General features: G+C 44.3%; 1 protein-coding gene across 1 annotated transcript in view; it reads right to left on the minus strand.

Annotated features, from left to right (window-relative positions):
• Positions 1 to 4,311: 4,311 nt before the first annotated feature.
• ASB18 (ankyrin repeat and SOCS box containing 18) overlaps positions 4,312 to 12,557 on the minus strand; it is a 64,899-nt gene continuing 56,653 nt past the window's right edge. The window contains exons 5-6 of the mRNA XM_059928989.1: positions 6,413 to 6,526; positions 4,312 to 5,667 (exon numbers count right to left, since the gene is read on the minus strand). Coding sequence (XP_059784972.1) covers positions 5,482 to 5,667; positions 6,413 to 6,526 — 300 coding nt within the window. The 3' untranslated portion in view covers positions 4,312 to 5,481. The remainder of the gene's footprint in view (positions 5,668 to 6,412; positions 6,527 to 12,557) is intronic.

Here is a 12,557-nt window from a genome sequence, read left to right on the forward strand (position 1 = left end):
GCAGGACTCCATGAAAATAAGTTTCAACGCTGGGATCCTCCCGCTGGGCTCTAGGAATTGACCTCATTCAGGCTTATTTTTTAGCAATTTAATGAGATTAATTTTTGTTTTAAATCAGACCGATACTGGCAATTTCAAGACAAACCCTGGAGTTTGAAAAGCCGACTGAAAGCCAAAAATAAGACGTGACCTTGATCCTAGTTGAAACTTTGGGACCCCTGAATATCCCAAGTGCACATAGAGAATTTGACTAAGGAATAATTTATTCTTGAAATAATGGAATAAAAGATGCAATATTCCTGGTTTATCACTTGGTCCTTGGGCAGCTCTTAAAAGATGACAAGCACTTGGCAAGCTAATAACATCCGCAATTGCGGCGATTAAGCTCTCTCTCAGATGTCTGCGTCAGGACCCGTCACTGGAGCAGACCCGCTCATTCTCCAAGCCTGTATTTTATACCGTTTTTGTAGAGGGTTAAGTGTTCTTTGCAAAAGTTCAACAGCCTGCCCCATCAACATGAAAACGTAAGGGTTATTTCGGAGACGGAAACTGTGGTGATTATATACAGTTACTGGGATTAGCAAATGCTTCCTAAAGAGTCAGTGGTTTTGATTTTCTTCCAAACATGCGGAATGGATGATTGTCATGTAACTTAAAATCAAATGGATTTAAAGTACACTAATAAGAGAAGCCCAATACCGCCTTCAGAATTTGAAACATGACACATCACACCATGCCATGTCCGTGCCCTGGCTGCCTGTGGGCTGTGGGTTGTGTCTGGCCATCTAGCTGTGCTGTGGGCATCTCATCGTGTCCAGGGTATGGTCGGGATGGAAAGGGGTGAAACTTCTCAGGACCATTGTTGGCAGAGAACCTCATGTGTGTATTTTTGAATTCTCCGTGGTCCGATGACAGTGTATAGTCAAAGATACTCAAAGTTTGAGGGAAAATATTCCTCTGCCATCTTTTTCCTTTTTAGTGGAAACATCATCTACTCTTTTATTACCTTCTGAATTTTGAACCATGTGAAGGCATCATTAAACACTAAATTTAAAATTTAAAAAGTTTAGGTCTTACGGAATTGAGTTTATGTAATATACTCAGAGAGAAAAATAATGATGTTTAATATGAGCTGTTTAAGAATGGAAAACACTTTTACCCTTTAATAAAAGAAATACCAGGGTATGTTTTGTTCACTGGAAAAGAAGCCAGACAAGATAATTCTAGCTGCAAAGCAGAATGTGGTTTTGGATGTTTTTCTCAGCTAACTTACTTCTCTCCCTCCTTCCTACCTTTTCTCCCTCCCTCCTTCCTCTCGTCCTTCTCTTAGTCTTGTCCTTCTCCTTCCCTTCTCCCCTCCTCCTCTTTCTTATCTATGTGGAATTATGCAAGTCCCCTTCATTTTAGAGCTTCCTGCCACATGACCCATAGGGCAGAGCTAGACAGTCATCAATACCACAAATTTTTTCAGTTATTTTATTTTTTGCTTAACAAAGCAAATTGCTAGCAGTAATTAAATTCTGAAAAACTAGGAATGAATGCCATCCCATTTGATGGTTAAGATAACCCCCAAACCACCATACTTGCCATTTTTGTCCCATGCACTCATGACCATACATCAGGAATCGTTTTCAGCACATCTGGGGCCACTAGAACCCGGGTGATTCAGAACTAATTTCTAGTGCCAGTTTATTTCCTATTTTTCTGTGCAGCAGTCACGTACCTGAGTTGGGGGGCAGGGTAAAGGACTTCCTGACATCTTTAGAGGCCCTGTTCATTGCTCTGTTTCTGTTGCACATGGGTCCATGTTGACCAACTATATCGGAGGTACTGGACCCACCGCATATGGTATTGGCCGGCGGGGGAGGGCGGAGTGGGTGCTCATCGGGGATGTCACGTGAGTGTGTCACGATGCGTGTGTTGGTGAGGGAGGCTGCAAACTGCCCACACTGCCACCTGCCTTGGGAACAGGGGCCCTCATTCGATGCAGAGGTGAAGCCAGAGAGAAAGTGGAGAAAGGGGCCCTTTCTCTCCACACCTCCCCTGATGTGCCCAAGTCTCTCCAACAGCCTTGCTAACAAGTTGGCCTTCTTGGCTTGGCTGTGAGCTCCACTAGGAGCCTGTCTTTTTGATGGTGGGTCCTGAGCCCTAAGCCCTGGGCTCCACCCCCAGCAGGCTCGGGCAGGGTTGGTTAAAGGAATGAACAAATGACTGAACGGATGAGTGAATGGTTTATCCCCAAGGAACTTCATGGATTAGCTCTACCTGGGAGCATCTGATTTTTAAAAGAAAATTCTTGGGGGGGTGAAATAATGAATAAGAATTCCACAGTGGTGGAATTTCGGCAGCTATGGGGAGATGTCTGGGGCTCACTCTGAGAATCATGTTGTTTTTAAGCGGTAATTCGGGGAAAAACATGTTTTTGAAAAATGTTATAATTGGTCATTATTCATCAGATTTTTAGAAATTTAAAGTCAATGTGTTTTAAAAGAGTTCTACTTTGTTCCGGGACTCCAAAACATATTTAAAATTTAGTGCATTCAGAAATACAACCTGTTTTCTAAGGAGGAGCGGGGGTGGAGAGGGGAGGCTGAAGAACAGGCTGAGTCAGGCCGCAGGCTCACTCAGATTCTCATTTGCAAAATCCCGTGAGGACAGGGCTCCTTAGGAGCTTCTGGGGCTGCATTTCTTTTTTTATTTATTTATTTATTTATTTATTTATTTATTTATTTATGGCTGTGTTCGGTCTTCGTTTCTGTGCGAGGGCTTTCTCTAGTTGCGGCAAGTGGGGGCCCCTCTTCACCACGGTGCGCGGGCCTCTCACTATCGCGGCCCCTCCTGTTGCGGAGCACAGGCTCCAGACGCGCAGGCTCAGTAGTTGTGGCTCACGGGCCCAGCCGCTCCGCGGCATGTGGGATCTTCCCAGACCAGGGCTCGAACCCGTGTCCCCTGCATTGGCAGGCAGACTCCCAACCACTGCGCCAGCAGGGAAGCCCTGCATTTCTTACTGTTTCCGCCTTTCTCATTTTTCTCATAAATAACGTTGCTTTGCTTTTCCATTTTTACAGTCTTTATCCCAATATTAGGCTATTTTCTTCTCCTAATAATCAAACAATCATAATAAGAGAAGGAACCATTTATTGCTTTCCCTCTCTGGGCCGCCTCTGGCCCTAGGGCTTTGCACTCTGCTCTCAGTAGGACCATCCAGGGGCAGGGGCGTCACCCAAGCTCGTCAGCAACGTTAAAGTTGGCCGACCCACAGAATCTGGGGCCCCGCCCCAGATGCCAGTGTCAGAATCTGCCTTTCAGCAAGACCCCTTCAGACTGGAGAAGCCTGCTGCCCTCACGAATTATCTCACCGAGTCCCAGCCCAGTGAGAGAGGTGTGCATGCTTTCATTTCCCAGCTGAGCAAACTGCAGCCGATCGGTTAGATAACTGTAACTGTTCTCCTTGCTCAGTGGAGCAGCCTGGATCTGAAGCCCCACCTCTGGGGTGTCACCATGGGTTCCTACCCGCCCTCTGGTGTGCTGCATCCCTTTCCAGGACGAAGTGACTTCCTAGAGTCCCCCGGGTGTCACATCTGCTCACCTGCCCTGTGGCTCCTCAAAGCCTGTGCAACGAAGTTCAGAATCCTTCATCTGGAAGCCAAGACCCTCCTGACTGGCCTCCTTCCAGTGGCCGAAGCATAGGGACCCTCCCCTCCAGGCGGATGAATCACTGTTCCTCCATGGTGTGTGCACTTTCCTGCACCCCTGCCTTTGTTCAAGTTTTCCTTTTGATCCAGGGGCAGCTCCTGAATGTCTACGTGGGAGGGGCTTGGGGAGAGCCATCTGCCTGGGGTGAGGGTGTGTGGGATCTTGAACCGTGTTTACATAGTTTGGCTGAGATGTCGGTCTCAAAGGGCAGGATGTGGGTGGGTCAGCTGAAGGGGGATGCTGTCCTATCCCTCCCTTGGCCTGACCCGCTGTGTTGAAATCTGACCATCCACCAAGGCTCAGCCGGTCTACTCCTTTCCTGACGCCTACCCTCATTCTTTTCACCTCCACAGTGGGCTTCGCTCACAGACACAGCATCCCACCTTAGACTGCAGTTATCTACTGGGGTGTGGAACCCCCCTTCCACACTGCAAACAGTGGGATGGCGTGCCCGCCCTCCTGAGGTTCGTCCCAGCTGCACCTTGCACTGGCTCAAACTGGAAAAAGTGGAGCCCCTGCTTATCCTCAGAGGATGAAAATAAAGACTCCTTGTTTTAAAAGATGGTTTTTAATAGAAAATGTGAGGTCTAGTGAAGCCAACAGATTGGGAGACAGTTATCAATGAAGAGATAGTTTATTGGTCACCATTCCCAAGAGAAGGGTCACACCACACGGGGAAGCACCGGGGCTGATCAGGAAGTGGGGGGAGGGGACATGGGCAAGAGCCTTTATCGTGGTTTCCATGGAAAGGATAGGCGAGGCAGGACACACAGGCGTAGGACTGGCTAGTCCGAATGACTGCAGTGGGAGTGGGCTCCAGGGCAGAGGGGCTGGCCTCGGTTGTCTGGCACTGGCTCCGGAGGGGTAGTGGCTGGAGCTCGAGGGGGGAGGGCGGTGGGAGGGGAGTGAACTCTGGGTTGGTTGAGTTGTATTTGAAAAGGACGCCTGGGGGCATGTCGTTTACTATCTCTAGGAGTTGGCTAACCCTGGGAGGGGCAGTCCCTCCAGGGCCCGAAAGGCCCCAGATGTCGAAGCACCAGAATATAGAAAATAAAAGACACGGTTAATACAGTCCTAGACCTTTAAGAAGGCTCTCCTATTCTGGGTGCTGGGGCTGAGGTGATGGAACCTCCGCGAACCTGTGTCTAGCCCTGGCATCTGGCTTCCTGGACTGTTCCCCACAGCTGGATCAGCTGGGGTTTGGTAAGGCTGTCGGACAGGAGACTCGCATAGGATCAGAATGTCCGGCTCACCGCACCTCTGATGTCCTTCTAGGGGCCTCTGGATTGTGATGCGCTGGGAAGCAGCAGTGGGCTCCTGGGCAGGGGCTCTCGTCACGGAAGCCAGTGTCCTCGCTCAGTGTGTCCGTCTGTCATGTTTGGGGGGACAGAGTCTTTCCGAGGGGCTGAGCACTAGGAGGGGTGGGATGTTCCCCTTGAGGCAGAGGGTCTGAAGGCCAGTGGTGGTGGGGGGGGGCGGGGTGCAGCTCGAACGCTGCTAACGCATTGTGGGCGGGAGACAGACCTTGGAAAAATACGTACACCTTTTAGTTCAACCTCTGTTGAAAGGTACTTTCTGATACAAGTACTACGCTATTCACAGCTTCAGTCCTTACGAGCAACCCTGAGAGGCAGAAAGGGCTTTTACTGCCAATTCCACGCCCAGGTGAAGCTGAAGCTGGGTGAGGTCTGTGCACAGGGTGAGTGCCAAGTGCCATCCAGGGCCCCTCCTAACCCCGGAGCCTCCACAGACGAGCACAAGTGTCTTGGTCCAAATCTCTGGGTTTCAGTGCAAAACCCCCTCTGGCTCCAGAAGAAGGTAATTTTGCAGGGACTTCGGCAAGGGCAACTGGGGCACGAGGTAAAAGCACTTTCTGCCAAACAGTTTCCGAATGGCACAGCGGCAGAGATGCTGCAGACAGCGTGGGGTGTAGGCCAAGGCAAAGAGGGACTCGTAGAAAGGCTGGTGCACCTGAAAGGAAGGCGGGGGGACGTCAGTCTGGGCACATGGAACCGACACATGCCTCTCTCCCAGACAGAAGAGCCCTGACGGCACAGGTGATCCTTTCATGGCTACTGATGCACTACAACCCTCCCCGAGAGGGTCCGGATACTTTTCTAAAGTGCAGCTCCTGCCCAGTCAGAGGGAAGTCTGCTTTGGGTGATTTCAGATACTATGGGTAACTTCCTAGAATTCCCCTCTGCCCACCCCCTCTGTAGAGCACACTTTGTTGTTCAGTAATCTGCACAGGACTCAAGTCAATGAAACATGAGGGGACATTTTCTAGAAAAAAAAGTTCTCTCTTTCTTAATTGACAGTCACCTGTGGACTTTGTTGAGTGTGGATGCAGTGCCAGCAGCTGCCTCGGTCACATCTTAAGCTGTCAGAGAAAGAAACTGACACACAGGAGCCAGGACCTCCACGGCCCACCCTCCTCTGGACAGTGGTTACTGGAGCCCTGAGCTTCTTAAGCGAGTGTGGGTCGGTTTTCTGCTCCTTGCAGCCCACAGGACCCCAATTAGAACCACAGGCTGTGTGATTACTGAGCCTCCAGAAGAAAATCAGACACGCTCAGATATGCCCCCAATTTGCCTTTCTCTTCCCTTCTCCAGATGTTTTCCACTTACCTGGGTATTAGCGCAAAACTCCACACGTGGGTGAACAGAAACAGACAACAGTCTTGTACTAACGGGGAAAGAAGGGGCAGCTTCCTCACCTGAAACACCTCTTCAGGGATCACCTCCTTCCAGGACTCTGACACGCGGAGCTGAGAGTAGGAGTTGAAAAGAACCTCGAGGACAGCGGGGGCTGGCGCGCAGGTCTTCAGCACCTGGTTGGATATGGTGGGAGGCACAGTTTGGGTGGGCCGGGATTTGGGTCCAGGTGGGAAAGGGTGGGGAGACAGGAGGGTGTGCTTGGATCCCACTGCTGCCACTTCCCTGGCTATGTGACCTCACTCTCCTTCCAGGGAACAATAGCAATCCCAGTAACAGTACAACAGGGTCGTTGTAGGGCCCCAGGCGTTAGTGCACAGGTAAGCACAGGGCAGAGCTCTGTAAGGGGCTGTCTTATCATCATGAAAAGTCTGGGCCAAGCGGTATGCATTCAAGTTCCCAGGAGGAATATGCTGATGGCCGGGCAGGCTCCTTTGGCTCTGGAGAGCTGCTCAGAGAAGAGGAAATAAGCTCTGCTGGGAGGGAATTTGGCCCAAGGATGGTGTTCCCAGTTTCTTACTTTGATTTTCTAACGTGTTGGGAAATTGGGGGAGAAGAATTGCTTTGCTGTTGCATTTCTTCTCCACTTGGCCTTTCCGTTTTATTTTCAGAGTCCCCACTGGCAAAGAATGTTTATTTTCTGATTTGCAAAGTCTACAGTTCAAGTCCATCAGCTTCAACATAAAGATGGAAACAGTACTTGCTTTTTAAAAAATAAACTTTTTGTTGTTGTTGTTGTTATGAAGAAGTTTGAAAGTACACAAAGTAGACTGACTAGTAGGGTAAACCCTCATGTACCCGCATCAGTTCATGGCCAATCCTGCCCTATCCATACCTCCAGTCCCCCTCCTTAATGTTATTTTAAAGCAAATTCAGTGTATCATCATTTCATCCGTAAATATTTGTGTGTCTCTTAAAGGAAGTTTAGAAGAAATGCAAACACAGTATCACTGTAACAGCTGAGAAATTAACAAAGTTTCTTAGTATCATCTACTATATAGTCAATGTTTAAATTCACAAATTTCTCTTAAATGCCATTATATCAAAAACAGTCATTTGGGGCTTCCCTGGTGGCGCAGTGGTTGAGAATCTGCCTGCCAATGCAGAGGACACGGGTTCGAGCCCTGGTCTGGGAAGATCCCACATGCCGCGGAGCAACTAGGCCCGTGAGCCACAACTACTGAGCCTGCGCGTCTGGAGCCTGTGCTCTGCAACAAGAGAGGCCGCGACAGTGAGAGGCCTGCATACCGCGATGAAGAGTGGCCCCGCTCGCCGCAACTAGAGAACGCCCTCGCACAGAAACGAAGACACAACACAGCCAAACATAATTAATTAATTAATTAATTAATTAATTACTTATTTAAAAAAGACCCAACGCAGCCAAAAATAAATAAATAAATAAAATTTAAAATAAAAAAAACCCCAACAAAACATTCATTTGTTTGTTTGAATAAGAATTCAGGTAAGACCAACACCTTTACATTGGTTGATATGATGTATTTTCAGGTCTCTCTTTTTTTGTTTCATGTTGATATATTTGTTGAAGAAGCTAGGTTATTTGTCCCGTAGAGTTTCTCACTGTTGGGATTTTGCTGATTGTATCCCTGTGGGATGCCGCTCTTTCTCTGCTTTCTGTATATTAGTAGTTGGATTCAGAAGCTTGATCAAATTCAGAGTTGATTTTGGGGAGGGGCAGGGCAACTTCATTATTTTCTGTTTGTGAGGTTTAGGATTTACCAAGAGTTGTAGAATTGTTCTTTTTATTTCTTGGTTGAGAAAACTGAGGTTAAGCAATTTTTCTAAGGTCAGGCACCAAATATCTACAGTAGACAACAGTCAGAGCCAATGGCAAGCCTGGCCTGCATCATGCTCACCGGTGCTCCTTGAACACACCCAATATGGTTGCTCCCTTTACAGCTTACCTAGCTTCTTTCGGATCTAACACCCCTTTAAGACACAGGAAAGCAAAATTTAAAAATTTCACATTTCTTTGTTCAGAGATAACCACTGTCAACATTTTGTATATACTACGGTTATATGCATTTAGACAAGGAATTAATATATATAACAAAAATGAGCTAGTGCTTTGCACATTATTTTGAAAACTGATTTATCAAAATAGATTGTGAACAATTCAAAAATTATAAATGAGCATTTAAACATCATTTTTAGTGGCCATAAAATATTGTATGAACATATCATAATGAATTCAATGAATTAACTACTATAAGTTGCCTCAGTATTTTTTGATATTATAAACAATGAACATCTGTGAACACAATTCTCTTTCTGCCCCCAGACATTGTTATTTAGATTGCTTCTACTGCATTGCTGGAAGTAGAACTGCGGGGTCGAAGGGTGTGTACGTTTTAAGGCTTTTAAAACATACTGTCAAATTATAAGTAAGTTGTTACACTTTTTAAAGAACTGAGTATGAGAGTGCCTCTTTCTTCCTACCCAGACCATCTCATTAATTATTTAAATCTGATAGGTAAAATACGGAATGTTTACTTTTGGCTGACCATTTGTCTTTCTTCTTTTGTGAATTGATTGCTAAATTATGTCTTTTGCTCACGTTTTCTACAGTGTGTTCATTTTTTCTGTTGATTTATAAGTACACTTTATTTATTAAGGTTATTTTTCAGGTAGAGAATCATTTTTGCAAATAATGGTATTTTCTCCTCCTCAATATTAATGTTTCTTACTTTTCTTGTCCTATTGCATTGGCTAGAGCGTTAAAATTCAATGTTAAATAGCAACATTGATAGCAGGCATCATCATCTTAGTCCTAATTTTAATAGGATTGTCTCTAACATTTCACCATAATCTTGGGTATTAGTTTCACATAAATACTCTAAGTTAAGGAAATATCTTTCTATTCCTAGGTTACTACAAATTTCAGGATTTATTTTTTTTGCCTTCTTCTAACCAAGTTGATACAAAAAGGTTTTCCAATATTAACCCATTTTTGCCTTCATAAAACAGACTCTATTTGGCTATTCTTCCAAATAGAAAGGCAGATTCAATTTGCTAAGATTTTTGCAGCTCTCTTGATAACTAAATCTGGTTTACAGTTTTAGCTTTTTCAGCTATTATTGTCAGGTTTTAATATCACTTTATGTTAACTTAGTAAAACCATCTGAGAAAACTATCTTTTTAATACTCTGGGAGATTTTGAAAAGTAGATAATTATTGGAAATAAGAAAGCATGACGGACCTTTCATTTGAAGCTTTTAAGCCTAGCCTTTAGTTGTAGGTGATAATTTAATATTTTCAATTTCTTTCATGGTTACTGGCATATTTTGTTTTGATTTCTTCTTGGCTCAATTTTGTTCACCTATACTTTCCTGGAAAAAGAAAAGAAATTTAGCATTGCATATGTATCAGTCAGGAAATAGGAAATAGGAAACAGATGGCACACTCGATATAGGATTATTCCAGGAGGGTTTATTGATACAGGGCTTATTTAGCCAGGGGAACCACAGGGAACAGTGCATTGATATAGAATTAGCAGCAGAGCTATTTCCACTCCTGGGTCTGCAAAGTGAGAGAATGGGGTGGGTGATCCTTGGCTGGGGACACACAGCCAGCCTGAAGCTGAGAGGGCGCCAAGTGGATACATCCTCTGACCTCACTCTCCTTCCTCCCCTACTTCTGGGACACTGCGCTGGTGAAACCCAGGAAGCAAGGGCCAGGAGCCTTGCAGATGTGCCCATGCAGGTGGAGAACAAATCTGGATGGGGGCGTATCTCCACTGTATATAGGAATAAGCACCCTGTCTCATATGAGATTCACTATGATTGTATTTGCAATTTTTTTCATGTTTAGTCTTGCTGGAATTTGGTCTATTTTAATTTTTTTTCTCAGGAAACCAGCTACCGGATTACATTGATTGGTTCTCTTTAAAAATATTCCAATCCATTACTTTTTGCCTTTATCGTTATTAATCCCTTTCTCCATTTCTCTTTCCAGCTCCTTGGATTGACTGCTCAGTTAACTTGACAATATGTTTTCCCTTGAGTCACAATAAAGCAATTTTTAAAGTGCTATGGATCTTCCTTTGAACAGAGGTGTGGTCGGAGCCATAAGTTTTGAGGCACAATGTTGTCACTGTCTTTCTTTCTTAAACAGTCTGCAATTAAATAACTATTGACGCAGTATTAATTTGGGAGTGTGTGATGAAATTTTCAAAAAGTTAATTTTTAAAAATTTTTGGCCACACTGCGCCTTGCAGCTTGCGGGATCTCAGTTTCCCAACCAAGGATTGAACTCGGGTCACGGCAGTGAAAGCCCAGAATCCTAACCACTAGGCCACCAAGGAACTCCCTAAATTATTTTTAAAAATTAACTTTTGCTATTAATTTTCTGGGGTATTGTATTCTGGCTTTAAATAATGTCTGATTTTGAAGTACTAGAAGTTGTATTCTGTTTGACGGTTCAAAGTTCAACATGTGGGGCTTCCCTGGTGGCGCAGTGGTTGAGAATCTGCCTGCCAATGCAGGGGACGCGGGTTCGAGCCCTGGTCTGGGAAGATCCCACATGCCGCGGAGCAACTCGGCCCGTGAGCCACAATTACTGAGCCTGCGCGTCTGGAGCCTGTGCTCGGCAACGAGAGGCCGCGATAGTGAGAGGCCCGCGCACCGCGATGAAGAGTGGCCCCCGCTTGCCACAACTAGAGAAAGCCCTCGCACAGAAACGAAGACCCAACACAGCCATACCATACATACATACATACATAAATAAAAAGAATGTAAGCAGACAAGAATAGCATTAAAAAATAAAAAATAATTAAAAAAAAAAACAAAACAAAACAAAACCAAAGTTCAACATGTATATGTCACATTTATGATTTGAAGCTTCTAAAATTTTTTTCCCTACTTTATCTATGGGAAAGACTGAGATATGAATGAAAAATCATCTAGAATTATTATTTTTCAGTTACTTTCTCCATTTTAACATAATCTTTTTTTGGCAATGTAAGGTTCTTAATGGTTATCTCTTCACTATGGACTGTATCCTTTATCAATGTCGAGTGAATCTTTTCTTCTCATTTTGTGTATTTCCCTGGGATTCTTCTACATTGCATATTGATATCAGTACATCATTTTATTTTCAGTTTGTTTTTGCTAGAATTACCTCTGCCCACTCTTTAATTCTAACCTTTTGTTTCACGTTGTTCTAAAGTGTTTGAGAGTCTCTACTGGTAATAGGGTAACTTAAGAAATTTGTATTTATTGTTATAGATAATCTATCTGGTTTTACTTCTATCATTTTATTATTTACGATTTTTTATGCTTCTTGTTTCCTGTGTTGTCTGATTTCTGTTACACAGGTTTGTATCTTCTTTGTATTTATCTTTTATATATTAAAAAAAAATTTTTTTTTTGGCTGCATTGAGTCTTTGTTGCCTTGTGTGGGCTTCTCATTGCTGTGGCTTCTCTTGTTGCAGAGCACAGGCTCTAGGCGCTCGGGCTTCAGTAGTTGTGGCTCGTGGGCTCTAGAGCGCAGGCTCAGTAGTTGTGGTGCACGGGCTTAGTTGTTCCGCAGCATGTGGGATCTTCCCAGACCAGGGATCGAACCCATGTCCCCTGCACTGGAAGGCGGATTCTTAACCACTGTGCCACCAGGGAAGTCCCTATCTTTTATATTTTGGAAGTCTATATCTTACTTAAAATTTTACTAGTGGTTACCTTCAGAATAAAAAAATATTAACCTATATTTCTCTAAACATCAAAATAGTATCTTTTGTGCTCTAGATGTACCATTATCCCTTCTCTCACATCTCTTAACCAATTCTTCTCCCTCCTTAGTAACATCTGAAGTTTGTGTTCCAGATTATAATTAGTACAAGATCTTATTTTATGCTATATATCTCCTTCGGAAATAATTTTTGGTAGTTGCATTTAGTTTTACCACCTGCCTTACAATTATTTAAGTTGTCTCTATTTTAACTGTATTGTTTAAGCCATTCATTCCACAGATATTTAATCAATTTCCTACTAGAAGTTAAAGATTGTGTTATGTTTGTGTGATAACAAAGGCAAGCCTTGGCTTCACAGAATTTTACAGTCCCAAATGATACAGTCTCAAATAATAGTAGTAGAAGTAGTAGTAGTAGTAGTAGTAGTAGTAGTAGTAGTAATAAAA

Source organism: Balaenoptera ricei, chromosome 7 (genome assembly GCF_028023285.1).
Source record: "Balaenoptera ricei isolate mBalRic1 chromosome 7, mBalRic1.hap2, whole genome shotgun sequence".
Taxonomy (NCBI): Eukaryota; Metazoa; Chordata; class Mammalia; order Artiodactyla; family Balaenopteridae; genus Balaenoptera; species Balaenoptera ricei.